General features: G+C 47.0%; 1 protein-coding gene across 1 annotated transcript; it reads left to right on the top strand.

Annotated features, from left to right (window-relative positions):
* Positions 1-156: 156 nt before the first annotated feature.
* Positions 157-26,549, top strand: IFT52 (intraflagellar transport 52). The gene is made up of 14 exons (XM_045833074.1): positions 157-294; positions 2,653-2,777; positions 3,415-3,502; positions 6,275-6,404; positions 6,655-6,730; positions 7,817-7,888; positions 12,141-12,267; positions 14,215-14,301; positions 15,366-15,434; positions 18,025-18,179; positions 20,647-20,734; positions 21,732-21,840; positions 24,504-24,649; positions 26,264-26,549. The coding sequence occupies exons 1-14, from the start codon at positions 274-276 to the stop codon at positions 26,309-26,311; spliced, it is 1,341 nt and encodes a 446-aa protein (XP_045689030.1). The 5' UTR covers positions 157-273; the 3' UTR covers positions 26,312-26,549.

Genomic DNA, 26,549 nt, shown 5'->3' with positions numbered 1-26,549 from the left:
AACTAAATGATTTCATATTTGGCATAAATTCACGTTCTCTTTGGATTTAGCCCTCATCCAAAATAATGGTACAGTCCCACGTTAGCTCCGCCCCCTGCCACCACCATCCCGGCGCTCGAGGCTCATTGGCGCCCTCCGCTCTTTCGTCATCAGGTGGCTCCGGCGGTACAACCACTCCCGGGTTCACGCCTTTCGAGTATGCCGCTCGGCCTCCGCGGTTGCTAAGCGGCCTTGGATACCAGGCTGCGGGATGCTGGGCGGTGTCAGGTGAAGATGGTGGTTACTGGACCTCAGGTAAGAAGAGCTGCAAGTGTGAGGGGCTGGCCGGGGCGCTAGGGCCGCCTGGCGCTGGCGAGGATCTCGCTGGACTGTGCTAGGATCCTTTGGGCCGGTCTTCGGAAAATAGAGATCGTCTTGGGTAAACTGGACACGGATAGAGGCCTGAATCCAGATCCTGGACTGGGTTCGAGTCTCCTTCGCCTCCTGCTATGCGGATTTTCAGTGGTCCTGCTGGGTATGAAAGAGCATTGGGCAAAGACTCTTAACATCTTATTCTCATCCCCTTTTCCTAGAAATACTGCTCTTTGGAATCTGTTCTAGGGTAAAAATAATGGCAAAAGCAGGAATATGTAAATTCCACTTGTATCTGTGAAGGCACAGAATTGAAGATGGCCATGAAGGTAGTGGTTCTGTTGATTATGACATAACCATGCGACAGATTTTGAAGACTTTTCCTGTAGGGAACTGGAGAAAGCAGAATACAATATTGTATATGCACACTGAAAACACGCACAGGGATGAGGTGAAACATGGAAAGATAGCTGTGGTGGGTTCATGGGGGCATTTTTTTGGTAACCTGACAAAATGATTTTAAAGCTAAACTGCGAAAATCAATATGTGAGACTAGCTAAGAATGCCTAAAAATTAAGAATAATAAGGGGGATTAGCTCTTCAATATCAGGAATTATAACATGTTGTAAAGTGATAGTAATTAAAATAGTATGGAACTGAGCAGAAACTACAGTCGGATAGAACATGTCATATTCAGAATGAAATTCAGATGTTTGTAGGTGATGTTGTAAATCAGCATTGAAAAGTTGGATTGGTGTCAGACAGCTTTCTAATAAAAAACAATAAATTCATTTTGGGCACCAACATAAACTCCAAATGGACCAAAATTTAAAAAAAAATGACATAAAAATACAGGAGGATTATGTGCTATTCAAGTAGTTGAAGGTTAATTAGCAGTATAACTAAGTAGTAATGCTGCCAGTCCCCTTCAGACAAATAGTAAAAAATTTTTTAAAAATACAGGAGGAAAACATCATTGGGTGTATTTATAATCTTAGCATGGCAAAAATTCTTCAAAATACATCATGCAGTCCAGAAGCCAGAAAGGAAAAGATTAAAACTTTTGACTCTATAAAATTAAAACCTTCTATATGACCTGCAAAATTTCACCAAACCAAACCAAAAAAAACTCCCATAAGCTATATCTAATGACAAATAAATTTTTGAAAGTATTTGTTGAATGATGGATTTGAAAAATATTAAACCCAATAGAAAAGTAAGGAGAGGGCATGAACAAGAAAATCAGAAGAAATACAAGTGGCCAGTATACATAGTGAAAGGTAGCCATCTCACTGTTAGAAAGTGCTACCTAAATAATAATGGGGGGGGGGTGCCTATCTTATTAGAAGAGATGAAAGTGATTAGAAACAGGATTGTATTAGTATGAGTGGAAGTGAAAATTACAAATGTTTGGAGGGCAATATGGAAATAATTTAGTCATTCAACAGATAGGAATTTATTCTGCAAATATGGAAAGTACACAAAAACATGCTCAGCCCTGGTTGGTGTAGCTCAGTGGATTGAGCGCAGGCTGCACATACCAAAGGGTTGCTGGTTCAATTCCCAGTCAGGACACAGGCCTGGGTTGCGGGCCAGGTCCCCAGTGGGGGTCACGTGAGAGGCAACCACACATTGATGTTTCTTTCCCTCTCTTTCTCCCTCCCTTACCCTGTCTTGAAAAAAATAAATACATAAAACCTTTTTTTTAAAAAAATGATGCTCAAGGATGGTTGATATTTGCAGCATTGTTTTACTAGGAAAAATTTTTGAAAGAAAAAGATGTCAATCTGTATATAACTAGCTAAATTAATAACAATACATCCATAAAATGGAATACCGTGCAGCAGTTTTAAAAAAACAACACCTATGTGCCAACACGGAAAGATGTGAAAGATACAGGGTTAGGTGAAAAAAGTGTGTTGGAAAATACTGCATATGATACGATCCTATTTTGTAAATAAATCTACTAGTTAATGTATGTATAAAAAGAATCTAGAAGACCACACGTCCCAGTTAACAGTAGTGAGCAGTGAGGAGGGGTCATGGCCTCCCTCAGGGGCAGGGTGATGGCGTGGCAGGGCCGTGGGACTAGGCTGGTCACCAGCGTTGGCCTTAGGTTTCTGCAGCTGTGATTATGTATTGCACTCTCAACCTGTGAGAACTGCAGAGGTTTCATAGCTAGGTTGCAGCTTTATACCCTTTCTCATCAAATTAGAAGAAGTAGACTATTTTATTCCTTTTGGGGTGTTTTGGAATATTTTTTATTGTTTGTCTTTTTCTGATGCCTTCTTTTTTCCATAGGTAACCATGGAGAAAGAGGTTCGGAGCACCATTCTTTTCAATGCATACAAAAAGGAAGTCTTTACCACCACCAGTGGCTATAAATCCATGCAGAAGAGACTTCGGAGCAACTGGAAAATTCAGAGGTGACCTTGTGAATTGTTTTCCCTTCCAGATAATAGCCTGCCCATTAGACTGAAAGTCTTTACTTTCTTATGTGAGACAGATTGTTTAGGTGGGAGGAGCTCAATACAAAGATCATTCAGAAGTAAATACATTATTAAAGCATCTCTTTTGAAAACTGTCACTTAGCATATTATTAAGTTGTCCCCAAAGTCACAAATAAAAAGTTATTCTAATTATACATATACAACTTTTTAAGAGGTTAGAGGCTTTTTCCATATTTCAACTTAGGTTGATAGTACAATTTAGAGAAAGGAAAAATGAGAATATTTCTCCGTTTTTGTAGATGTGTAATTTTTCTTAGTGGGGAAGGATATGTAATCATACAAGTTAGCAGTAGAGCTGATTGCATTAGTAGTCGGAGGAGTCTTTATGCTCTAGCACAGTTTAATTTGGCTTATGAGGAAGTATTTGGGCGGAGGCCAGCAACTCGGGTGCAAGCCCATAGAGGGGATTCTCACTTTGGGAGAGGGGCTCGACTGGGTACCTCTAAATACTCTCATCTCTGGGCCTCTTTTCCCATTCAGCCTAGAGACTAATATGGCTCATAAATTGGTTTAATTATGGATCTAACATTTGCTTTTAAAATCATATTTGTAGCTTAAAAGATGAAATTACATCTGAGAAGTTAATTGGAGTGAAACTGTGGATTACATCTGGGCCGAGGGAAAAATTCACTGCAGCTGAGGTAAGAAATATCCACAGAGAACTATAATGAGATGGTTAAGAGCATGGGCTCTGAAGTCCTGGGCTTAAATCCTTATTGCTCACTTACCATGGTGCCATAAGGTCATGACTTCATCTCTCTCTCGATCGTTGAATTGTTGAGATGATTAAATGAGATAATGCATGTAAAGTGCTGGCCCTGTACTGCAGGCAAATTCAATATCAGCTGCACTTCTTTGCCATGTTTTTGCTTTGAAAATAGGAAAATCCATTTTAAATTAAACCATTTTTTACTTTATTGCATGGAATAGATGAAGAATTATAAATGCAAAACCCAGAACACAAATAACAAGTGTGGGCAAAGCTGTAAAGAAACTGGAACCCTCGTGCACTTGTGGTGAAGACAAAACGGTGCACCTCGGATGGCGTGGTGGTTCCTCAACATTAAAAATGGAATTACATGAGCCAGCCATCCCACTTCTGATATACGTATATCCACAAGAATTGAAAGCAGGCTCTCAAAGAGTTAGTTATTTGTACATCCATATTTACATTATTCCCAATAGCCAAAAGGTGGAAGTGACCCAAGCGTCTACCAACAGATGAATGGATAAACAAAATGTGGCGTGTACGAGGTCTGTCCAGAAAGTGTCCAGCCAAGTAGCATGAAAAATAGAAACATTTATTGAAGAAGATACAAGATACAAGAAACGTTATACATAGGGCAGTGACTCCTCAGTCCTTTCAAAGTAGGCACCTTGGGACCTCACACAGTTCTCCTAGTCGCCATCAGCTGCCCCATCGTATTTTCCTAAATCTCATCAATGGTCTGAAATCTTTCCTTTCGAAGGTGATTTTAGTTTTGGGAAAATCCAGAAGTCGCAGGGCACAGAATCTGGACTGTGGCGGGGCTGAGTCACCTGGGTGATTTGATGTTTTACCAAAAAACTGCACGAGATATGATGCATGAGTTGGTGCATTGTTGTGATGAAACTGCCAGTCACCAGTTTCCCATAGCTGCGGCCTTCTGAATCATTTGAGTAGTTTCCACAGAGCAGTGTTCAAGCTTAACACAAAATTCAATGCAGATTTGTTGTTCTGCTCAGTCATTTTGAATGGGACGGCCACACGGTACACATGCTCACTCAGTGGTGACTACCACCCCCACCAACTAGCACAGTGAAGTCGTCATTGATCATGCATGTGCATTCCAGTCCACTTTCCTTGGCTGCCAGGTTACATCAATGCCATGCAAACTGTTCTCATTATATTAACAATGGCCGGACTTTTTTAGGATAGACCTTATATGTACAATGACTTATATAGTTTTATTCAGTCTTAAAAAAGAAGGCAATTTTGATATATGCTACAAAGTGAATGAATATTGAGGACAGTATGCTAAGTGAATAAGCCAGTCACAAAAAGACAGACACAGTATGATTCCATTTTTATGATGTACCTAGGGTAGTCATACTCAAAGAGAAAGTTAGAATGGTAGTTGCTGGGGGCTGGGGGGGTGGGAGAGGGAAATGTGGAATTGTTTAATTGTAGAGTTTTAGTTTTACAAGATGAAGAGTTCTGTAGGTTGGTTGCACAATAATGTAAATATACTTAATACTATGGAACTGTACACTTAAAGTGGTTAAGGTACTAAATCTTGTGTTATGTGTATTTTACCATAGTTAAAAAAACATAAAACCCAGAACACAGGAAGAGTCCACAGAGAGTTGGAGAAGTGCCTTGGTACCCCGAGAGGTTGTGGGGAGTAGGGGGCTGAAGGCAAAGTGAGGCCAGTGTGGCCCTTGCACTGAAGCAGTCTAAGGCCTCCTGCTCTTACTTTGGGGGTACACGAGAGGGGGTCTACAGGGCAGGACTTCTGTTGTCCTTTTTTTCTTAACCTGATCGCAAGGCCACCTGGTCCGGGAAGGCCGTGGAGAGAGACGTAACTGTTTGACGGGGTGAACTGAGAGCGCTGGGAACTACCGTTGGGAACGTGGAGGTGGCCAGCTCCCCTACCCAGAGAGGCTCTGAGGGACACGTTCACCCAGCGGGTAGTGGCCTGCGAAGGAATACTGGATGACTTGTCGGGCCTCGGCCCAACTGCAGCATAGTTTCTCCCCTCGCCCACCTCCCTTCACCCAGGGAAGACAGAGGAGCGACCGGGCCTTTGCCAGGGAACACGCAGCCTCGTGAGAGCGAGAGCGTCTGCGGAGAGGGTCAGAGGCCGGTGCCTGGGGACATTTTTGGTTGTCAGGAGAGAGCGGGCGCAGTCGGCATCTGGTAAGTTCAGGACCAAGGATGCTGCTGGATGAAGGAGGCCGGTGAGCCTCCTTTAGCTAAAAGTTTTCCGCTCTGGTTCGCTCTCTAGATAGTCAACTTGGGAAATATCCATTTCGTGTGATTATTTTGGAGCTTTATGTTTATTTATTGATTGATTTTAGAGAGACAAAAGAAGGGGGAGGAGAGACAGGCAGGCATAGATTTGCCGTTCCACTTGCTTGTGCATTCTTTGGTTAGTTCTCGTAGGTCCCCTGGCTGGGGATCAAACTGGCAACACTGCCGTATCAGGGTGATGCTCTAACCAAGGGAGCTGCCTGGCCAGGGCTGCAGCTTGGTATTTAAAAACAAGCTCGGAAGTCCTACGTAGAGAGTACGTTTTATAGTACACATACATTTATATTTAAGTGTCTTGTAGTTTCAAAATGTTTATTTTTCAGGTAGTAAAGGTCTTATTCGTAGTATGTTGGACAGAAGTCTTTGGGTGTACTCACAGATTGTGTTTTTCTTTCCATAGTTTGAGGTCCTGAAGAAGTACCTGGACGGCGGTGGAGACATCCTGGTGATGCTGGGAGAGGGCGGGGAGTCCAGATTCGACACCAATATTAACTTCCTCCTAGAGGAATATGGAATCATGGTTAATAATGGTAATTATTGTTATTAGTTTAATGGAAGTAGTAGTTTCCTGTTTGCTGTTCACATTGCAGCCCTGTGGGCTGACTGGGACAGTGGCCAGAGCCTTGGGCTGTGAGGGCCGGTGGTCTGGCGCTCTGGCCCCACTCGTACTCTGGACCTTCTGGGTCTGGGCGGCTTCCGTTCACAGAGCGAGAGGGATGGGACTAGAGTTCAGACTTCCTTCTGATCTAAAATGCGTCTTCCTCTGTTTTCCCCTTAAAGATGCTGTGGTTAGAAACGTGTATTACAAGTATTTCCACCCTAAAGAAGCGCTGGTTTCCAATGGAGTGTTAAATAGGTAAGCATGTGGAGAGCAGAATCGTCTTTATAAATGACACTCATCTTTCCTATGTGAATCTTCCCTCATCTCTTCTCCCGCATTCTTCTTCTCACTAGCCCTTCTTTTCTCTTTTTCTTTCGTTTTATATGCTTTCATTGTATAATTTACTTTACTGTATTCCTTCTCGTCCACCAGTTTATATTCCTCCCATCTTTTGAAACCTCACTCCACAGTCACCCTTTTTTCAGTTGGAACACATGCACTTACAAGCAACAGCAAACCCTGTTCAAATGGGCTTAAACAATAGAGAGACTTTATTGATTCATGTGATGGAAAAGCACAGAAGTGGGACGTGTTTTGGACGGGGATTAAATGAACATATAGGGTTCCAGTTGCACGTCTCCGTAATTCTTTTGGATCCGCTCTCCTGGCTGTGCAGGCTGAATAGGTGTAACCGTGCTCAGATTCTCCGCCACCTGCCGCACCATCTCGGGAAGGAGAGTGCGTGCCTCGGTCCCAGCATTCCCGTCAAAAATGGTCCTGAGACCCCCGACGGGTCACTGTGGCAGAGGGCAGAGTGTGTCCTGATGGCATAGCTGGGTCACTTTCTCCACCCCTCGTGCCTGGGACGAAGTCAGTTTTTTCTGAGCCACTGGAGCCTAAAATGTAAATTACGGGCTTTGGGGAAGTGGGAAATGAGTACACGAGGGGACAGCATCAGGTGCCCTCTGTGAGCTTCTCCCTGTATTAAAAATGACTCATTCCACACTTGAACTTGCTACTTAAACCCAGGTGCTCTGCTGGATCTGATGATGCAGAGTCTAGAATACTAAGCTAGAATTTGTTAAGTATATGGACCCTTCCCTTAGGTCTCAAGAAACAGGAACTGATCCTTATACTTTAATGTTAACTTTGGCAAGTTTTCCAAAGAGGTGTAGGTGTGTGGTGGGTGTATACCTTTAGTTATCGAGAATTGTATCTTTAAAAAAAAAGGTATCTTGAACAAGTCTGCAAAGTCCTTGCATCTAGTGTGTGCTACTAATGAGCGGAGTGTGGAACCCCTAAATTTTGGGGGTTCACTAGATTTTACTATTTTCCTCCCAGGGAAATGAGCCGAGCTGCAGGGAAGACGGTGCCTGGCGTGGTCGACGAGGAGGGCGGCGGGAACGATGCCCAGTGAGTGGGTCCTCTGCGCTGCCCGCGGGCGGGGCCTTTGTCCTGGGAGGGGTTGTCTTTGCCTCGGCGCAGAGCCTTTGGTTACAGAGCAGTTCTCACCAAAAAACCAATCTGAACAGCTCAAAATATATGATTGCCTAACCCTGAAACTAAGACAAGAAATCTTGAATGGTAAAAAAAAAAGAAAGCAGCAGCAGATACTAAAAAATGTAGGTTTCTGTCAAGCCACACGTTAAAGGAGTTTGAAGAAAATATAAAAAAGAATAGATTTTTTCTGAAGAAAAAAGAAAATAGAAGACCTTCACTGTAAATCCATGCCAGACATAATCCATCTTAACACTATGGTATTTAGGTTTCTAGATTCTTTTACATGTATAATGACTGGATAGAATTGGGTTTATCTCATTTTATCTCTAACTAATCTTCTACTATAGAACATTTAGGTAATTATAATATTTTTGTTTAAAGATTTTATTTCTTTTTAGAGGGGAAGGGAAGGAGAAAGAGAGGGACTTGTGTCATTGCCTCTCTCATGCCCCGTACTGGGGACCTGGCCTGCAACACAGGCATGTGACCCTGACTGGGAATCAAACCAGCAACCTTCCAGTTTGTAGGCTGGCGCTCCACTGAGCCACACCAGCCAGGGCAGTATAATATTTTGCTTTAATAATACCATCTAACATTTATCAAGCACTTGCTATGTGACAGGCATGTATTACTTCATTTAATCCTCACAACAGTCCTGTGAGGTTGTAGACAAGATGACAGAGATTAATTAACTAAGCTCACTAAGTGTCAGAGTTTAGTGTCAGACCTACCCAGTCTGCTCTAGGGCCTGTACTCTTTAACTTCTGTTCTGTGTTGTTACTATAAACAGTTTCATATTTGTTACTGTAAATAAAGCACAAAGTGAACATCTTTGTATGTACAGTTTTTGTGCATTTGTGCTAATATTTCAGTGGTTTAGGTTCTTAGCATTGGCATCTCTGGGTCAAAGGTCTCCCAATGGACGCTTTGCCAAATGTGCTGCCCGGCCAGCCAGCCCTCGGGGCAATTTGTAGCCTGGGTCCATAGGAATACACTCCTTTTTCTCTTCTCGTGCCAGCGAGGAGTGTTCTAGTGAAAATGGCGTCCCTCTATTCTAACTTGCACTTCTTTGATGACTGGTAAGCGGCGTGACCTCCAGGGTCTGTTGGCTGATTGTACTCCGTGAGCTTCCGGTGTACCGCTTACTGCCCATTTCTCTGCTGATGGTCTGTCTTGTTTAGAGGACCTCCATGCAAGTATTTTTCCCAGTTTACATTTTTACTTTGAGAACTTTGCTCCACAAGAGTTGAGTGCTTTTATGTAGCTAAAGCATCTTTCAAAGCTCTAGAACTAAAGTAATTTGGTACTAATGCAGAAGTAGTGAAAAAGTAATAAAACAAATTAAAATCAGACCAAAAATATAAATGGAGGGTTGGGATTATATTATTGCAAAAGTGACATTTCAAGTCACTGAGGCATGGATGGCATCATTTTGGCTAACCATTTGGAAAAACATTTCCATTTTCACACCATACCCCAAAATATATTTCAGATGGATTAAAACTTTAAATATTAAAATGTAAACAAAAGAACTAAAAGAAAATATAGGTGAATTTTTTTTATAATCTTGGAGTAGGGTAGATCTTTCTTAGTATGAAACCAAGGAAGGTCATACAGGGAAAACGTCTAACAACATATATAATAGAATTAAAATTTTGACATTCAGGGATCACCGTCTAAGTCTTGATCTTCGTATTAGTTCATCCAGTCTGTGTAGGTAACAGAGGCGTAGACTGGGAGTTAGGAGGAGTTGAGATGTTCCTGATTTCACGTTGTCCCGGAGAGGGACTGACCCAGAGTGCGTCTGCCTCAGGCCGGCCTATAGTGTGCAGGTTGACTTCGTGCAGGAAAGCTTTCACACCATAGTCCAGGTGGTTCTGAGAGTACGTTTGTTAAAGCTGGGGACAGTGAAACACAGGAAGGCCTTAGGGTAGAAGAAGCAGCAGGAGAGAGCCCGGGCGGGGCTCTGCTCTGGATTCTGGAAACGTTACAGGAAAGAATTGGGCCACGCTGGGCCGGGTGAACTCACTGAGAAGTAAAGGTCGCAGGGACGGCAGTGAGCCATGGGGGCGCTGCCGTTAGCTCACTGGGAAGTCAGAGAAAATGGGGGGCATCGGGGACAGGTCCAGGCAGTAAGCCCAGGACGAGCTGCCACTGCCCGTTGTTCCTGGTTGCAAGGGTCATGAGGACCCTTAGGGTTTAGGAGAGAAGTAAAGATGCACGCCTGAGATTGGTATGCTCAAGAGACAGCTAGCCGGGTCTCTGTGTTGAGGGTTTTTACCCGTTTTCTAAAGGGGGGAATTTAGGGGAGGATCTCAACAGAATATTGATCAGCTTCAGGCTGCTGCTCCAAAATGAGAGTAGTCCCCTGGACTTCACCCATCGTTGGGTGAGGTTGGCACAAATGGCACTGATTGGATTTCTGTTATCTGTCTCCCAGACTAGGTGATTTAAGCTTTGACCCTCTGGCTGGGGAGAAGTGTAAACCATTTCCTCTTAAGTGTCCTTGGTTTAGGGAAGAAGGGATTTCATAGGAGGCTGAAAACTGTTTGGACTTTAACTGTCCCTGTTACTTGTCCTGGCTCACTGACCTGTCTCAGTGACTTACTTGCAGGGTGTCCTTGGGCAAAGTAACTCTCGGCTCCTGTTTCTGCACCTGCAGTGGGACCAGTAATAATCATACAAAGTTGCTGGGCAGCTCTGGTGAGCTGGTACTCGAGACAGCGCCTTGTGGTACAAGGAAGAGCACCTTCCCCACTGTTGCCATTACCACTTCCTTGGAAATTGTAGTGCAGGGCAGGTGGCTGGGTTTTGTTTTCTGGTTGACCTGGAAGCAGCACAGCCTTCGGGTGGGCTTGGAGGTGTGGACGGTCAGTCCCGCTCTGTGCTTTCAAATGTCTTGGCTTCGTGGAGCCCAGTCTCTTATCATGTCCGTTTCTCCTGCTCTCACTCTGCTGTAGCCACACGGCCTGTGCTTCGGTTCCTGAGACGGGCCGAGCTCCTTCTCACCTTCGGGCCTTTAAAGACTCGTACCCTCTCCCAGAATGCTCTTTCCAGACTTTCCCCCAGCTAATCTTACTCATAAGCAGTGTGTAACAGGAATAGATGAGACTTGACGGAAAGAATGGGGACAACTAACACTGGAAAGACATAACTTTAAATGTAAGCTAAAGAGAATTTTCTCATGGCCTAAGGGGAAAGGGAAGTTAAACTCTTCATAGGAAACTCCCATGCCCCTCCAAACCCCCAAGGTTCTAACTTTGTGCTCTGGCTATTTATTTATTTATTTATTTAGAGGTGAAGGGAGGGAGAAAGAGAGGGAGAGAAGCATCGGTAGTCTGCCTCTGGTTTGTGCCCTGACCAGGGACTGAACCTGCAACCTAGCCACGGGCCCTGACGGGGAATCTAATAGGAGACCTTTGGCTTTGCGGGACGAAGGCCAACTACCTGAGCCACACTGGCCAGGGCTATGCTCTCGTTTTAACCTTCCTGTTTTTCTTCATTCTGAGAGCACTTCTCTCAAACAACTACCTTGGCAGAGTTCTAGCTTTCTTTCTGTAAAACCCTCGCCCCTCCCACATGGGTTGGCCTTACCCCAGGATCTGCATCCTGCTTTCCCCCCTCCTCCCCCTCCTGTTGCATGAGTACTTTGTGCAAGTCAGGCTGATGCATTCACTTAGCACAGGGGAGAGCGGAGGAGGGCCTCCACAGAAGGCCAGGGCAGAAGTGTCCAGTGTGGGGCAGATACTCGTCTCCGTTCCTGTAAGCACTCACCTGGTACCAGGCTCTTCTAATGACAGGCCTTCGTTCTTAGAGACAGCGCCAGGCAAATCTCTGAGGACGAGGAAAACATACAGGTCGGGCTCACGCAGCGCTCCAGTTCTGTCCTTAGATGAGGCTCCCCCTGCTTCCCCTCCGTAGGGGCTCCTTGAGTTCTGACAGCTACAAACATGGGCACATACGATTGTAAATTTACATTCATATTTCTTAAAGCGCATTATTGAACTTGTAGCTAGAGTTATATCACTTTTTTGTGTTAACAAACCAAAGCTTTGAGGAAATTTTGTGTTTGATGATGAGTTGCTGAAGAAACACTGAGATTATTCTTGAAAATGGTTTTATTCAATATTTTGGAGAGTTGGAGTGTTTCTTTAATGTCTTGCAGGGCCCTCACCTTTGTGTACCCCTTCGGCGCCACGCTGAGTGTCATGAAACCCGCAGTGGCTGTTCTGTCCACCGGCTCTGTCTGTTTCCCGCTCAACAGACCCATCCTGGCCTTCTACCACTCCAAGGTACGGCCTTTCCTAGGTGGGAGTGGGTGTGTTGTTTTTACCATTGAATAGTAAAATCTCCTTCACTGTTTCTAGAGGGATTCCAAGTGTTTCCTCACTGCTCTACACAACAGTATTGCAAAGCAGTATTTCAGTTATCTACACTTTATGTATGGGGATAACTGATGGAGTCAGGCCTAAACGTAGCTTTTATCATCCTAAATCCAAAGCTTTTTCACTGTAGCATGAGGCGAGTCGTACTGTAACTCTGAAAATAACTTTTCATTCTGTCTATGACTGTGGGCTCTCACCTTCCATGTAAGAGAACCTGTTCAGAAAAAGGTCAAGGTAACGGACCACACCAAATAGCACAGGATTGAGGGGAGGGGCATGGGGGAGGTGGAGGAGGGCGAAGGGGGGATGAATGGGGATGGAAGGAGACTCGACTTGGGGTGGTGAGCACACAGTATGGTGTACAGACGATGTCTTATAGAACTGTACCTGAACCCAGTATAATTTTATTAACCAATATCACTGCAATAAATTCAATGAGAAATAAATTTTAAAAAATTGCACAGAACTGTGCTGCTGTATTTTAGTTTAGTTTATCCTGGGAAAACATATCAGAAGGCTGCTCGTCCAGTTCTCATTCTGGAAACCCCACAAAATGTGGGAACAGGTGGTCCCAGAGGACACAGCGCTCCTCATTATGGCCCAGCTTTGCCGCTGCCTTTGAATTCCTGTTTTGCGGAATTGACCTTCATCTGTCCACCAAGACACAGAATTCACCAGCTGACCTCTCCGTTTTTCTCCAGAGACCTAGACGTCTCTGGCTCCTCACAATCCTGATGTTCTTTGTGGGACTTAGGTATTGTTACCTTTCCCTCTCATACTAAATAGCTCTGACCTCATTTTATTATGAAGTAAATAAGTATCTCCGATATGTTTGCAAGATGATGCTTAGACAGAGTTCCTGTAGCTGTTATGGTAGTTTATTCTCTCCCAGACAGCTGGAACTCTTCTTATAAGATTAAAGTGTCATTAAATGACTGAAGAATTGGTTTACATACAGTATCAGTTTATAGGCACAACACTAATGAGACACTATTTTAAGGAACTTTTGGTGGTTGAGCTATAATTATTTGATTTCTTAACTGCGCACAAAGATTTGACCTGGCTTAGTCAGTGGGCTTTTATGGAGCAGAGACTAGGCACAAAATTTTGTGCTAAGTGTGGCACTTCCTCCAGAACCCGGGGGCTGTCGTCTGCCCGCTGCCCGGCCACTGGAGGCCCGCGTTCCCCTCCTCACAGGCCCTCTGTTCTGCCTCATGAACCCGACCAACGCTGTTTTCAGTCGTTTTTGTCATATTAGCAGTCTAATAGGCAAAAACATTTTGATTTGTTTAAAATTCTAATACAGAAGTATTTTTTTATTAACTGTTATTTGTGAATTTTACACACTTGTGACCAAATACTGTTTTGGGACTTGAAAATGTCTTTAACTCCCCTTGGATTTATCTTTTTTTTCCTTTGAGGTTACGATCTTCATTTGTGAGACAGTGACGGGGAAGTGCCGTAGAGCCAACCCACAGTGTCTTTTGTTCAAGTCCAACAGAACGCAGCCGTGTCTGACGCGAGAGGCAGGTGCCCCTCACATATCTGCCAGGGCAAAGCGGACGTACAGCCCTCAGCTCACCCGAGCTTGGCGCCTGTGTCGGCGGCCAGAGCTGTCTCATGCCTGGGGCACATGCAATTAAAAAGTAATAGAATAGAGTAGAATAAATAAAATTAGAAGCAGATTGGAATGTGGTTATTGCATAGGCGATATTTCTAGACTTAAAATCCTGATGAGAACTGGCACTTACTTGCATTGCCGCTCACGGAAATCTGACGATAAGTGTTTGGAAGCTCGGATGCACGCCGTGCATTTTGGGGTCGGCGTATCTGACACTGCTTTGTCACCTGCAGAACCAAGGCGGGAAGCTGGCAGTGCTTGGCTCATGTCACATGTTTAGTGACCAGTACTTGGATAAAGAAGAAAACAGCAAAATCATGGTAAGCTTTTCTGCTTCATCACATCCGTGTATAACGTGTTAAGTATGACCTTCACGTCATTGAAGACCTACTGCCCGGTTCATCTGTTACTGACAGCCAGCTGTTCAGAGCCCATCATGCGCCATGCACTAAGAGTGCAGGGTTGAGTCAGGCATAGCCTCTGCTCTGAGACTATATAGTGCAGCGAGAGAGAGCACAAGAGACCGAGAAGTACAGTAAATCCAGAAGAGAGTGCCAGGCATTTCTAAGCCCTCCTGCTTGGAGCGGGAGCCGACCCTGGGGAAGTGGTGAGGGACGAGCCGGTCAGGGTCTCACGGTTAAAGTTCAGGACTTTGAACTTTGTGCAGAAAGCCTTGGAGAGCCCTGTAGGGTGTTGAGTGGCCTTGGGCAGAGTCAGATCTGAGTTTTAGAAAGAGCCCCTTGTGAGGCGTACGGAGAGTGGAAAGGAGGAGGCAGCCTAGGGCCAGTTCGGCGGAGGCTGGTGCCGTCAGCGAGGCAAGAAGGGCGAGGACCTGAAGGAAGGTAGTGAAGGGGTGAATGAGGGGAGGGGCTGGAGGGGTTTGGGAGGGGTTATGATAGGGCTGGTCACTGATCGATATGGGAGGGAGGGACAGGCATGGCAGTTGCTGGCAGAGTGGTGTGAAGGACGACAGACCGTGTGTGCCAAAGCTGCACGTTGATGGGATTCCACTGAGCACTGGCCTGCGAAGCAAGGAGTCGCTGGTTTGATTCCCAGTCAGGGCACATGCCTGGGTTGTGGGCCAGGTCCCCAGTAGAGGGCGCGCAAGAGGCAACCACACATTGATGTATCTCTCCTTCCCTTCCCCTCTAAAAATACATTAATAAAATCTTTAAGAAAATTATAAATTTCCTATAGTAAAAGTGTTATTATAATGAGGAAAACTTAAGTTTTTATATGATTTCTTAAATCATATAAAAGGAAGGTGGCTACCCTCATTTGAATCACTGGTTCACTTTTTCTTTATTGATATAATTCTCTATTCCTGCTTTCAGCTTTCTCCAATAACCAAGTGTTTAATCCCAGTTTATTTTTTTAAATCCAGGACGTTGTTTTCCAGTGGCTTACGACAGAAGACATTCACCTAAACCAGATCGATGCGGAGGACCCAGAGGTAGGAGCTTGTGAATTGTTAAAAGAACACTTTTAAACCAAACCGGGCTCACCTTCTCAACACCACTTCTGACAGTTCCGAGGGAATAAATAGTTCTTACTTTGTTAGATAGAGGGCAAGGCGTTATGCTTTTTGGAAAGATGAAAGCTATGTTGTAAAAAATAGTAAATCAATAAACTCTATAATTTATTATAGAATTTATTGGCTTGGGACCCTGTCTATATGTATATAGACCCTGGCCCAAACTTTCAAGATCAAAATATGTAGGGAAATACTTCTTTCAGAAATATTCCTCCTGAACAGTGTGATGGAAGCCCCCAAAATAAAAGAATTGGGGTACAGCCGGGAATTCGCTTTTCCGTTCTCACAGGACCAGCTCTGAGTGGACGGATCTTTGGCAGCTGCCGACCCTAGTTAGAGTGTCGTGGGCCGGGGGTCGCAGCACTGGGACGCTGCCTCTGCCCCTGTGCTGGGTGGCCGCCTTGCTCGTGTCCGTCATTCCTGTGTTCTAGCCGAGGAAACGGGAGTAAGTGGACTCTGGAAGGTCCTGCTCGTGTTAGTACCGGGCCGAGCCGTGTTGATGCCACGTCAGCCTGGCTCTGGAGCCTGTGCCTTCTCTCTGTCGCCCACACGGGACCCTGGACTGGTTCGGAGGGGACGTGTTGTCGGGAAGCCAGAGGAGTCCAGTGTGGTTCAGCCTTGCTCTAAAACCGCGCAGGCTACGGTGTCTCCGGGTGCAAGTCCTGGCCAGACAAGGGCTTTGTGTTGTAAGGCTTCGGAGAGAGAAAGGCTGGATCTGGTAGCATTGCAAAATAAGCAATTCTGAAAACTTGAACTTCCTGGGATTTCAGATCAAATCTTGTTATATCCAAATGGGTTTCAAACCCAAACAGTACAGTTCAGTTTCAAACAATGTGTGAAAATCAAACGGCAGCTCAGTGAAGAGTTGAAAGAATTTACGTAACCAGTTTTAACCTGGAAATCCGCTAGGGCGCCGTGAAAGCCAGCGGTCTGAGGAGTGCTCCCGTCTTTCCGGCTATGCACGTGAGGCCGTGGTGGTGTTCCAAGCCGGGGGCCCGTGGCAGGGCCTCTGCGCAGAGATGAGTGAGGGTCGGCCTCCGGGCCTGCAGGTGGGCGTGCTGCCCAGCGCTGATCCCCACGCTGCGTCCTGGCACGGTCCCCGCCCTTGATATCCCTCTCACTGTCACCCCGCTGTCACCCCACTGTCACTGAGGTGGTCGAAGGCTCTCAGGCAGCCACCTGGGGCAGGGAAGAGCCTCGACGTGTGTGCTCCTCCCTCGCTTCTCTTCTACAGAAAGTTTGAGGACTGGGGGCGTTTCTGGCCCTTGGGGTGAATGGAGAAGGCGAGCGTGTCGGCCTTTCCGGAATGCTCCGGTGTGTCTCCTCGAGTGCGGGCGCTGGAACGTGGGGGCAGTCCGTCGCAGGCGACCTTAGAGGGCCTGTTTTCCAACCATCACCGAGTTGGCCTGTTCGAATCAAGGCCAGCTGCAGCTCAAAGGGCTGTCAGGAAGAGTTCTTGTTGCCAGCGTGCATTTATTTCCATTTAAATTAATTTTTGAATCTGTAACTCGATCACATAGTTTGGAATTCAAAAGCATCTACACTAAATAGTCTTCCTTCTCTCCTTCCCTGGCCACTCTGCCCCCCTCCCCAGTGACAGCAGTCCTAGCAGTTTCTGGTCTGTGTGGATACACTGTCCAGCGCCGGACTTTTTAAAATTACCCATGTGTCTTAGAGATGTTCCCTATTTTATACATAGAGAGTTTTTTTTTGTGTTGTTTTTTAAGACCATGTTTTCCCTTGTTTGTGCTGTAGTATATTGAGACAGTCTGCAACCGCTGGGCGTTCAGGCCTCCCTGCTCTTACTGTTCCCCACGCACAGCAGCGCCATCACAGAGCGCTCTCCGTGGTGCTGGGTGCACGTCCTTGGCTGCGTGAGAGGGGCTGGGGTCTAGTGTCCGAGTAGGGGTTGTCGGTGCCGGGGCCACCGGGTTTGCACGCGTGACAGGAGAGGAAGCAGACTGTGTGGCCCAGCTGCGGGGGGGTGGGTGGCTGTTGTAGTGGAAGCATGTGGACTTCCTTTTATGGTTGCCTCTGTTTTCTCACTGAAGTAGAAAATAAGATCATCGGCTAAAATTACAGAAAGAAGGACCACTTTAGATGGCTGAAGTGGCGAAAGGAAAGAAAGTATAGGAGAATGGGAAAGGGATTGGACTGGGGGAATTCTATTGATTGCTGAGCGCTCAAGGGCAGTGATCGTGAAGTTAAACACCGACCAGCCAGCACCAAGGCGGTGCGCCTCTCCAGCCGTGTTCCCTGGGGTGACTGCCAGCATGAGTAATTGGGGGGTGGATTCAGCCAGCGCTGGGGCTGGGGCTGGGCCAAGGGACTTCCGTTTCTCTTTCCACATAAAGTCGCTTAGTCAAGGTTTAGTTGTCAGTGATCGTGAGTAGTGAAATCCCTTGGCAAGAGAATACAAATACTGCAGACGTAGGCCTGAGACACTGGCGACGGGACAGATGGAGTTCCTGTTTGCAGCTTGCTGAGCAGGACCTCTTGTGGCTTTCAGATCTCCGACTACATGATGCTGCCCGACACAGCCACCCTGTCGGAGCGGCTCCGGGTGTGTCTCCAGGAGGGCGATGAGAACCCACGGGACTTCACCACCCTCTTCGACCTGTCTATCTACCAGCTGGACATCACCTCCCTCACCAAGGTCATCAAGTCAGTACCCGTGGCGCTCTGCGTTGCACTGCTCTCTGCTCTGAGGGTTTGGTTTGGAAACGTGAGCCTGGGCACGGGGCTATGGGTCACCGTGAGTGTGGTGCGCAGTATGTGCTCTCAGCTCCGTGAGGAGGTCGGCAGAGAGAGCTGGGGTTCCGGGGGGCGGGCACTGGTGCGGGGGAACGGCCTCCATGCTGTCAGCCCTCACCGTGTTTCAGGTGCCGTGTCAGGCACTGAGGGGGAGCAGCTTGTTCCGGTTTGCCTAGGACTTGCGTGCTTTTAGCACAGAGAGCCCCTCGTCCCTGGCATCCTCTCGTTAACCCCAGGGGGCTAGTCACCCTCTTTCCCTTAATACTGTCAGTAGTCCTGTTTATAGTCCAGTAATGCTGTCTGAATTACCTGTTTCGTTTCCAACTGAGGAAAAAGGTTTATTTTATTTTATTAGAGAGCTAGGAGGGGCGGGGGAGAGAGAAACATCAGTTGGTTGCATCCCACATGCACCCTGACTGGGGATTGAACCCACAACGTAGTCATGTGCCCTGACTGGGATTCGAACACCCAGCCTTTTAGTGTAGGAGACAATGGTCCAACCAACTGAGCCACACAGCCAGGACAGGAAACAGGGTTAAAGAGGGAGGGTATCTTCCCAAGGTGGGAGCTGGGATTTCAAACCAGGCCTGAATGACTGTCAAGCTGGGGCTCGACCCTGTTTCACTGTCCACTTTGTTGTTTTCCATCCCCAGTGACAGGGACAGGGGCTAAGACTTACGAGTATCTTTGGCCGTGCGCGGGATCCACATCTGGGCAAACCGAAGGCTGAGGGTGCAGCTGTAGGTGATTGTCTAGCTTCCCGCCTCTGTATCGTGTTCTCAGGTCCAGTGGAGACAGAGCCCCTGCTGTGCCGAGCCGGTGCCTGGGGAGAGTGGTTTTGTGGAGGGACAGACGAAGGCTGTGATACGTGGTTTTTACAGCAATGCTAGATGGGAAATATAACACTGGAGGCTGTGGGCATAATGATAAAAGAGAATCTGGTTCTGCCTGGGGTGAGCAGGGAAGGTTTTATGAAAGAGGGGCCGTTTTAGGCAGGCACTGATCATTTCAACAGACATTTCCTGGGGCCTTGTGTCTGCTGGGCACTGTGCTGGGTGCTATGCTTTAAGAGGTGGGAGGGATTTCACAGCGCAGGTGGGGATGTTGGCAGCGAGCATTCTGCACGACGGAGTTCATGTGAGCAAAGCCCCAGGTAGGCGCACGTGCAGGTGTGTCCCGGCAAGCACGTTCATTGCTGATGGCCCGTTGAGCTGCAGTTCGCTTTGACTCCTAACAAGGCCAACTTGGTAATAGTTGGAAAATGAGTCCTCTGATGTAACCTGCAACACAGTGTCCCACACTGTCTAGCACCAGCACTTGAGGAGACACACCTGAGCATGGCTTCAGTACAGTTCAGCACAGTCAACTCTGACCCGGGACGGAAAGCAGGAAATCACGGCTGGGATGCCCAGGGCCGAGACTCTGCAGCAGGAACCTGTGTGTATGCGTGTGTGTGTGTGTGTATGTGTGTGCGCGCGCGCGCGCGTGTGTGCGTGCACTCACTCATGTAGCTGGTGGGACCTTTAGCATAGAACTGCCCCTAATGACATTGCCTTCTGGGTAGACTGAGTCATACGACTTCTGGTTGGCAGGGATTGGCAAGGTCTGAGTTTTGATTTTGCTTTCGTCACTTCTTAACCATGGGACCTCAGGAAGTTGCTTCATCTCTGCACCTCTGTTTCGTCCTCCGCCAGGGACTGCACCCACTTTCCAGGGTTGTTTTGAGGATTAAATGAAATAAACTTCAGTGCCTAGCAGAGAGCTGGGCACAGTATGTGGCATTTAGTTGGCGCTCACTCAGTGGAGTTACTTCTCTTGCCTCCATGGGATCCTCTGCTCATGGCAAGGACAGACCCCCCCCTGAGCACCGGGAGCAGTGGAGGAGGTAACAGCAGTGAGACCAGCCGGTCACCAGGCTGCAGTCACAGACGTCTCTCCTTTCTGAAATCACTTGCACATAGAAGCAGATGCAAACTTTGTTCATACCCATTGGCATTCGCTTGCTTAGCTTCATTGTGAAAGGCCAATCGGGTGAGTGTATTGTAATTTGCCTCATTTCTCGAGGAGTTCAGCCAACTCACACAATTATGAATCAGTGTTCATTGGGTAAAAATAAACAGGCTATTTAGGCGAAGCTTGATAGGAATGTGGAAGGACTTTCCCTTTCAGTTTTCAGTAAAGTCATGCTGTATGATGCAGTAGGGAAGGTTCGTGAAAAGGTGATTATATATCGCGTGTGAGAACACCTTCGTGTGTGTTTTCCTGCAGAAGTGCCGAACCCCCGGCTAGGTGGAGAGGAGCACAGCGCGCTCAGTCACATGTTCTTCACGCAGGGTCTCCTCCTGATCCCCGCTTTCTTGTCTCGTCACCCACGCAGGGCCTATGAGCAGCTGAACGTGAAACACGAGCCTCTCCAGCTCATCCAACCGCAGTTTGAGACGCCACTGCCAGCCCTTCAGCCCGCGGTGAGTCGGTGTGCCTGGGGGATCCCGCTGCAGGACCCCACCGTTTGCCCTTCCCTTGCCAGCTGCCCCCCCTCCCCGCGTGGACCCTTCCGTACGCCATCTGTGCCGCTCCTGTCTCTGCCCCTCGTCAGGCACCGGGACCAGAAGTACTAGTATTCTACAGGGACTTCCCGTTGGTGTAGTTCCCAACTGAGAAGTCAAGGCCATGGGCCTGTCTTACTTTTAAACATGTTGCATCTTGTGGGGTCAGAGGGCACCGGTGAGAATTCTGGGCGAACAGGAGGAAGAGTGTGTGCTGAGGTTTCCTAAGCAGCCGGCCCTCAGCGCCATGGCACTGTCCCCACAGCCCCGGCGAGCTCCTGTGCACAGAGGGCGTTTCCCAGCGTGCCAGCCCAGCATTCACCCCGCTTCTCTTCAAAACTATCTTATCCCACCACCTTCTGGAATATTCGGAGCCATTTGGTTTCCTCTTGGTAGCTTGAAATTGGAAGTATTTACATCACAGAAAGATCAGGACTATAGATCAGGACTTTTGTTTTGAGAGCTGATAGTTAAACATTTATCAGCACACCACTGATTCATACCTGCAAATTTTGGCTCTAAGTTTAGCGCTTTCTACACTAATTTACATCTGCTTCCCCAGTTTCTGTCCCTAAAGAGCTTGTGATTAAATACAAAACAAATTGTACAATCAGATGTTCACCACAGGTATGCCTAGTAAGCCATAAGCTCTGTGTCCTTGCACAGTTAGTGGGCGCTGCTGGTACATCAGCTTGGTTGGGTCGGTGTGTGGTCAGAGCTGGCTCCGCTTGCTTGTTTACAGTGGGCTGGTGTCCTGCTTGTTGCAGCCTGACGGGCTGGGGCAGGAGGAGGTGCCGGGCCTTCCGGCGGCTCGTCCCAGAGAAGAGCTGAGTTGGCTCCTCACTTCCCTTAAGTCTCATCACTGTCAGTTAGGCTTTGGGTATGCTCTCTTGTGACAGACCTTATTTCCTGTTAGGTTTTCCCTCCCAGCTTCAGGGAGTTGCCCCCTCCTCCGCTGGAGCTGTTTGACCTGGACGAGACCTTCTCCTCCGAGAAGGCGCGGCTTGCTCAGATCACCAATAAGTGTAAGTTCCGTCACCTTTTTGTTTGTCTTCTTTTGTGAGCTTTATTTAATTGTGAACTTCTGAGATTTGCCCTGAGAGAAAATTTAGCATTCGTTTAGGGAGAGCAAAATGTGAACGGGAGTGTAAAGTTACAGTTTTTGTTCATGTAAATGATGATGTCTTTCTTTCTAGTCCAGTTAGCTCAGTGAGTCAGAACATGGTGCTGAGCAGAAGCCACAGCCTCAGCTGTTGTCCCTGCAGGTCCTGAGTTCTGACCTGTTGCGTGACCCTAGAGTGAATTCTGAACTTGGCTGCCACTGCTGCCAAGTCTAGGTCGCCAGTCAGGGGAGCAGTGCGATGGGAGAGTGGAATCAGGGCCAGAGGACTTACAGAGACTTCAGAATTGGTTCCTCAGAGGGTCCTAGGAGGAGCCAAGCACACCCACCTTGATACATGGACAAGGAAATGAGGCCCAGGCCACACAGCTGCCTGGTTAGTGGCACCCCTGACTCTCTGGGCAGTGCTCCCCGACGCGCCCTGCTGCCAGCACAGCAAAGCGGCCTACACACAAATGCTGAGAGGCATCACATGGTCTCTTAACCATTCCAAGGCAGAGACTCCACTCCTGAGAATATAAGGAGATAAAAGAAGGTATACGGATGACTACTACATTATTTACTCAGGAAATAAAGTACAGTTGGGAATGGCTTTAGTGTTCCCTAGCAGGGGAATGGCAGTAAACTGTGCCACATTCGGTCGATGGGACAACATGCAGTGATTATAGAAGAGGTTTACAAAGGCTGGGGAGTGACACCGATAGATTTTAAGGAAGTCCTAAGTGAAGAAAGCAAGATAGAAAACGGCATGACCAGTAGGTCCCAGCTGCATGAACAACACCTGTGTGTCCCCAGAGACCAGAGGGGAGCGTGCAGAAGTGAAAACTGTTTAGTGCAAAACACCTTTCCTGCCTCTCTGTTCTGCCCAGGCACTGTGGTAGGTGCTGGGTAGTCAAAAATCGGCAAGACCCAGAGGTTAGTCCAGTAGTAATAATGGACCTGGAAGGATCAGATGCTGTGACCCAGCATTTCCAGTTCTAGCGTTTCACCCCACAGAGATCCTTGTAGAAATGCAAAACAAGAAAAGATTTAGCTGTAGAGATATTAATTGTAGCATTCAAAAAATGGGCAACAGTCTAATGGTCCATCAGTACACAGATTGGTTAAAAAATACAAAATAAGCCCTGGCTGGCGTAGCTCAGTGGATTGAGCACGGGCTGCGAACCAAAGCATCATAGGTTCGATTCCCAGTCAGGGCACATGCCTGGGTTGCAGGCCATGACCCCCAGCAACCGCACATTGATGTTTCTCCCTCTCTCTCTCTCTTTCTTTCCCCCTCCCTTCTCTCTCTAAAAAATAAATAAATCTTAAAAAAGAGAAAAAAGTTAGAGCGCGGGCTGGGAACCAAAGTGTCCCAGGTTCGATTCCCAGCCAGGGTACATTCCTGGGTTGCAGGCCATAACCCCCAGCAACCGCACATTGATCTCTCTCTCTCTCTCTCTCTTTCTCTCTTCCACTCCCTCCCTTCCCTCCCTAAAAATAAATAAATAAAATATTAAAAAAAAAAAGAGAAAAAAGTTGAAAATTGCTGATAAAAAAATAAAAAAAAACAAAGTAAAGTAGGATATTATACATCTGTCAAATGAAAGATGTAGAGCATAAGCTTTGACACAGAATGTCCATGTGACATGGTTAAATGATGAAGGCAACTGACAGAATATCTTCATCTGATTCCACTGCTTACACAGATGTAAATACGTAGGCATAATGTGGCAGTAATTATCCTACCTAGTATTGGTGGGGATAGAGGTAGTGGGAGGAATTTTTGCAGCTTTATATTTGAATATTTTAATAAAAAACACGTTTCTGTCATAACATTTAAAGAGGCGACCCCGCCCCGGCTGGTGCGGCTCAGTAGCTGCAGTGCCGTCTTGCAGCCGACAGGCTGCAGGTTCATCCCCGGCCGGGCACAGGCGCGGGCAGCCCTGGTCTGGGTGCGCGTACCGAGGCAGCGGGTTGATGCCTTTCTCTCCCTCCCTCTGTCTCTCTAAAAAAGCAAATGAAAATGTCCTCAGGTGAGGATAAACAATAAAAAGAGGAAAGGCGAATCAGAGTGGGGAAAAGAAATTCCCGTGTAAGAAGGGAGTAATGGCTGTTTATCTTTGAATATGGGGCTCTTGGGGATGGCTTTGCAGAGAGAGGCTGTTGATGGAATTATGGGTGATTTTTTTTCTCCTTTCATTTCCTTGTCTATAATACTACTATAATAAATGCTCTTTAAAGTACCCACATGCCCTTCTCATAATGGTCCCTGCTGCATTCGGAGAATGGTGACTTGATTTCTTACTGGTGGTTATTCTTTGTGATGTTGGAATGCCAGGTCGGGGAATAGGAGAGCCAGGGCTAGTCCTGCTTTATTCCAATTGGGAGTGTCACACTTTTGTCCTAATTTATAAAAGCCATGCACCAGAGATCTTTATAGTGTGTCCCGTGGCCACATCACCCTAGGAATGGTGATCGATCTTAAGAGATGCAGGAATCTGATGAGGGGTGCCTACATCACAGCATGTTCCTACTTGGGGAAGGGCAGAAGGTAAGGGTCAATCTAACTGGCCCGATTGTGCTTAGGTACTGAAGACGACCTGGAGTTCTACGTCAGGAAGTGTGGTGACATTCTCGGAGTAACCAGTAAACTCCCAAAGGACCAACAAGATGCCAAACATATCCTTGAGCACATCTTCTTCCAAGTGGTGGAGTTCAAGAAGCTGAACCAGGTACGGAGCCCAGGAGGACTCACTGACGTGGGAGCCCTTCGAGTGGCAGCGTCACCCCTAAACTGAGCTTTGTGCCGTTCGTTCATTCTTCACGTATTTGTTAAGTAACCAAGCGAGCAACACAGTCCCTGCACTGATGGAACTCCCGATCTAGCTGGAGGAGACAGTGAGCAGTAACTGTGTAAATCAGTCACACGGGATGCTGGGAGACGGAAAGCGCTGCGGTATGAGACGAGCAGAGCAGGGTTAGGGGGTTGGCGTGCTGAATGTGGCGGTAATGAATGGAGTGGCCGGGAGGCCTCACAGCAAAGCCGGCACTGGAGCCAAGACTTGAAAGTGTTGCAGGGGTTAGCTGGGGCACAAGTGTCCCAGGCAGAGGGAAGACCTGTGCAAAGTCCCTAAGGCTGGGCTTTGCCTGTCAAGTGTGAGGAACGACAGTGACACCACTGTGGCCAGAGATGACTGAGCCAAGGACCGAGCAGTGGGACGTGAGGTCAGCACTTCACGTCCGAAACCGTCTTTCCCTGGACCAAGGACCAGCTGCTTTGAGGCTCTGCCTGGCCTTCATTTTGTTTATACCTTGCCAGGCTTTCTCACAGAAAACACCAAGCACTGTTGTTAAATGGGCATTTGTACACTACTGATGAAGGGATAGACTGGTCCTGCTTTTCTGGGGATATTTTTAAAAATAGTATTCAAAAGCTCTAAAAATGTATATACCTTTGACCCAGCAATTCTAACCTCAGAATATTTCTTAATGATGTAATCTGGGTGTGTACAAATTTACCCTCTGGATTCTCAGTGCAGTAGCACTGTTTTAATAGAGTAAATGAAATCACCAGTAGGGAAGAATAAAATCATCAGTAGGTGAAGTACCTGGGGTGCATCCACAAGGTTAAAAATTATTAGGGAGAGTGTTTGAGGATTGTGAAGACATTCGTGGGGGGGGGGGGTTAAAAACAGAAAGAAAGAGTCCAGTTTTCTTCATAAGTATATTCAGGAATTTAGATGCAGAGCGGAAAGACTACTTCTGGTCTGAGCCTTCACCGGCAGGGCTGGCACTGCTGTGCACTCCTACTGTACGCCTCGTGTGTGCCAGGCACAGTGCTGGGTGTTGGGGCTACGTCAGTGAGCAGGATGCGTGTGGTCCTTGCTGTCTCGGAGCTGTGGGTAATGGGGCAGGTGGGAGTGTGTGGGCATTCACAGTGCTCTGAGGTACATGCGCGGATGGCATCCGGGGGGGGGTGCTCATGTAATACCTGCTTAGCACTGAAACGTGGGTTGGGGGCTCAGGTAGATTCCCAAGAGTACTTATCCTGGTGGCAAGGCAGGGACACGCCCCCAAGGCCAAGGTAAGAAGTGCGTTGGGTCTTTGCATTAACACCTGCAATAGTATTTACCACCTACATCCTGGTGGGTGATGAGCAGTGGTCAAAAGCCCAGTCCTGTTAGTGAAAACTTGACTCCTGGGCTGGATTCGGCCTTAAAGCCAGAGATAACTATGTGTCCCAGTTAATGATGTTTCAGAATCTCTAATCAAGTCCAAAACACTGAAGATCACATTTCAGACTTTGCACTGACATACTAAATTCCATGTCTTATTCCCTCTTCCAGGAGCATGACATTGATACAAGTGAAACTGCATTCCAGGATAATTTCTGAGGATCCTGCCTCTTGAAGCATTTTCTGCCTCCTGATTTGTCAGCTGTTTTTCAGCTGTTTCTCAACCCCTTTATCAAAGTTGTCTCTCCTTTCTCCTAGGAGCTGTGTGAGGTCTGTGCATCTTTCGTAGTGCCCAGATAGGTAATACATTTCTAACTTACAAGATCCTTCTGTAAGATACGTTCCATTTTTTTCTAAATTAAATCTGATTGAATCTGTACTTTTATAATACATGAAA

Source organism: Phyllostomus hastatus, unplaced genomic scaffold (genome assembly GCF_019186645.2).
Source record: "Phyllostomus hastatus isolate PE091 unplaced genomic scaffold, TTU_PhHast_1.1 phas_contig_17, whole genome shotgun sequence".
NCBI lineage: Eukaryota > Metazoa > Chordata > Mammalia > Chiroptera > Phyllostomidae > Phyllostomus > Phyllostomus hastatus.
This window is presented reverse-complemented; position numbering and strand designations above follow the sequence as displayed.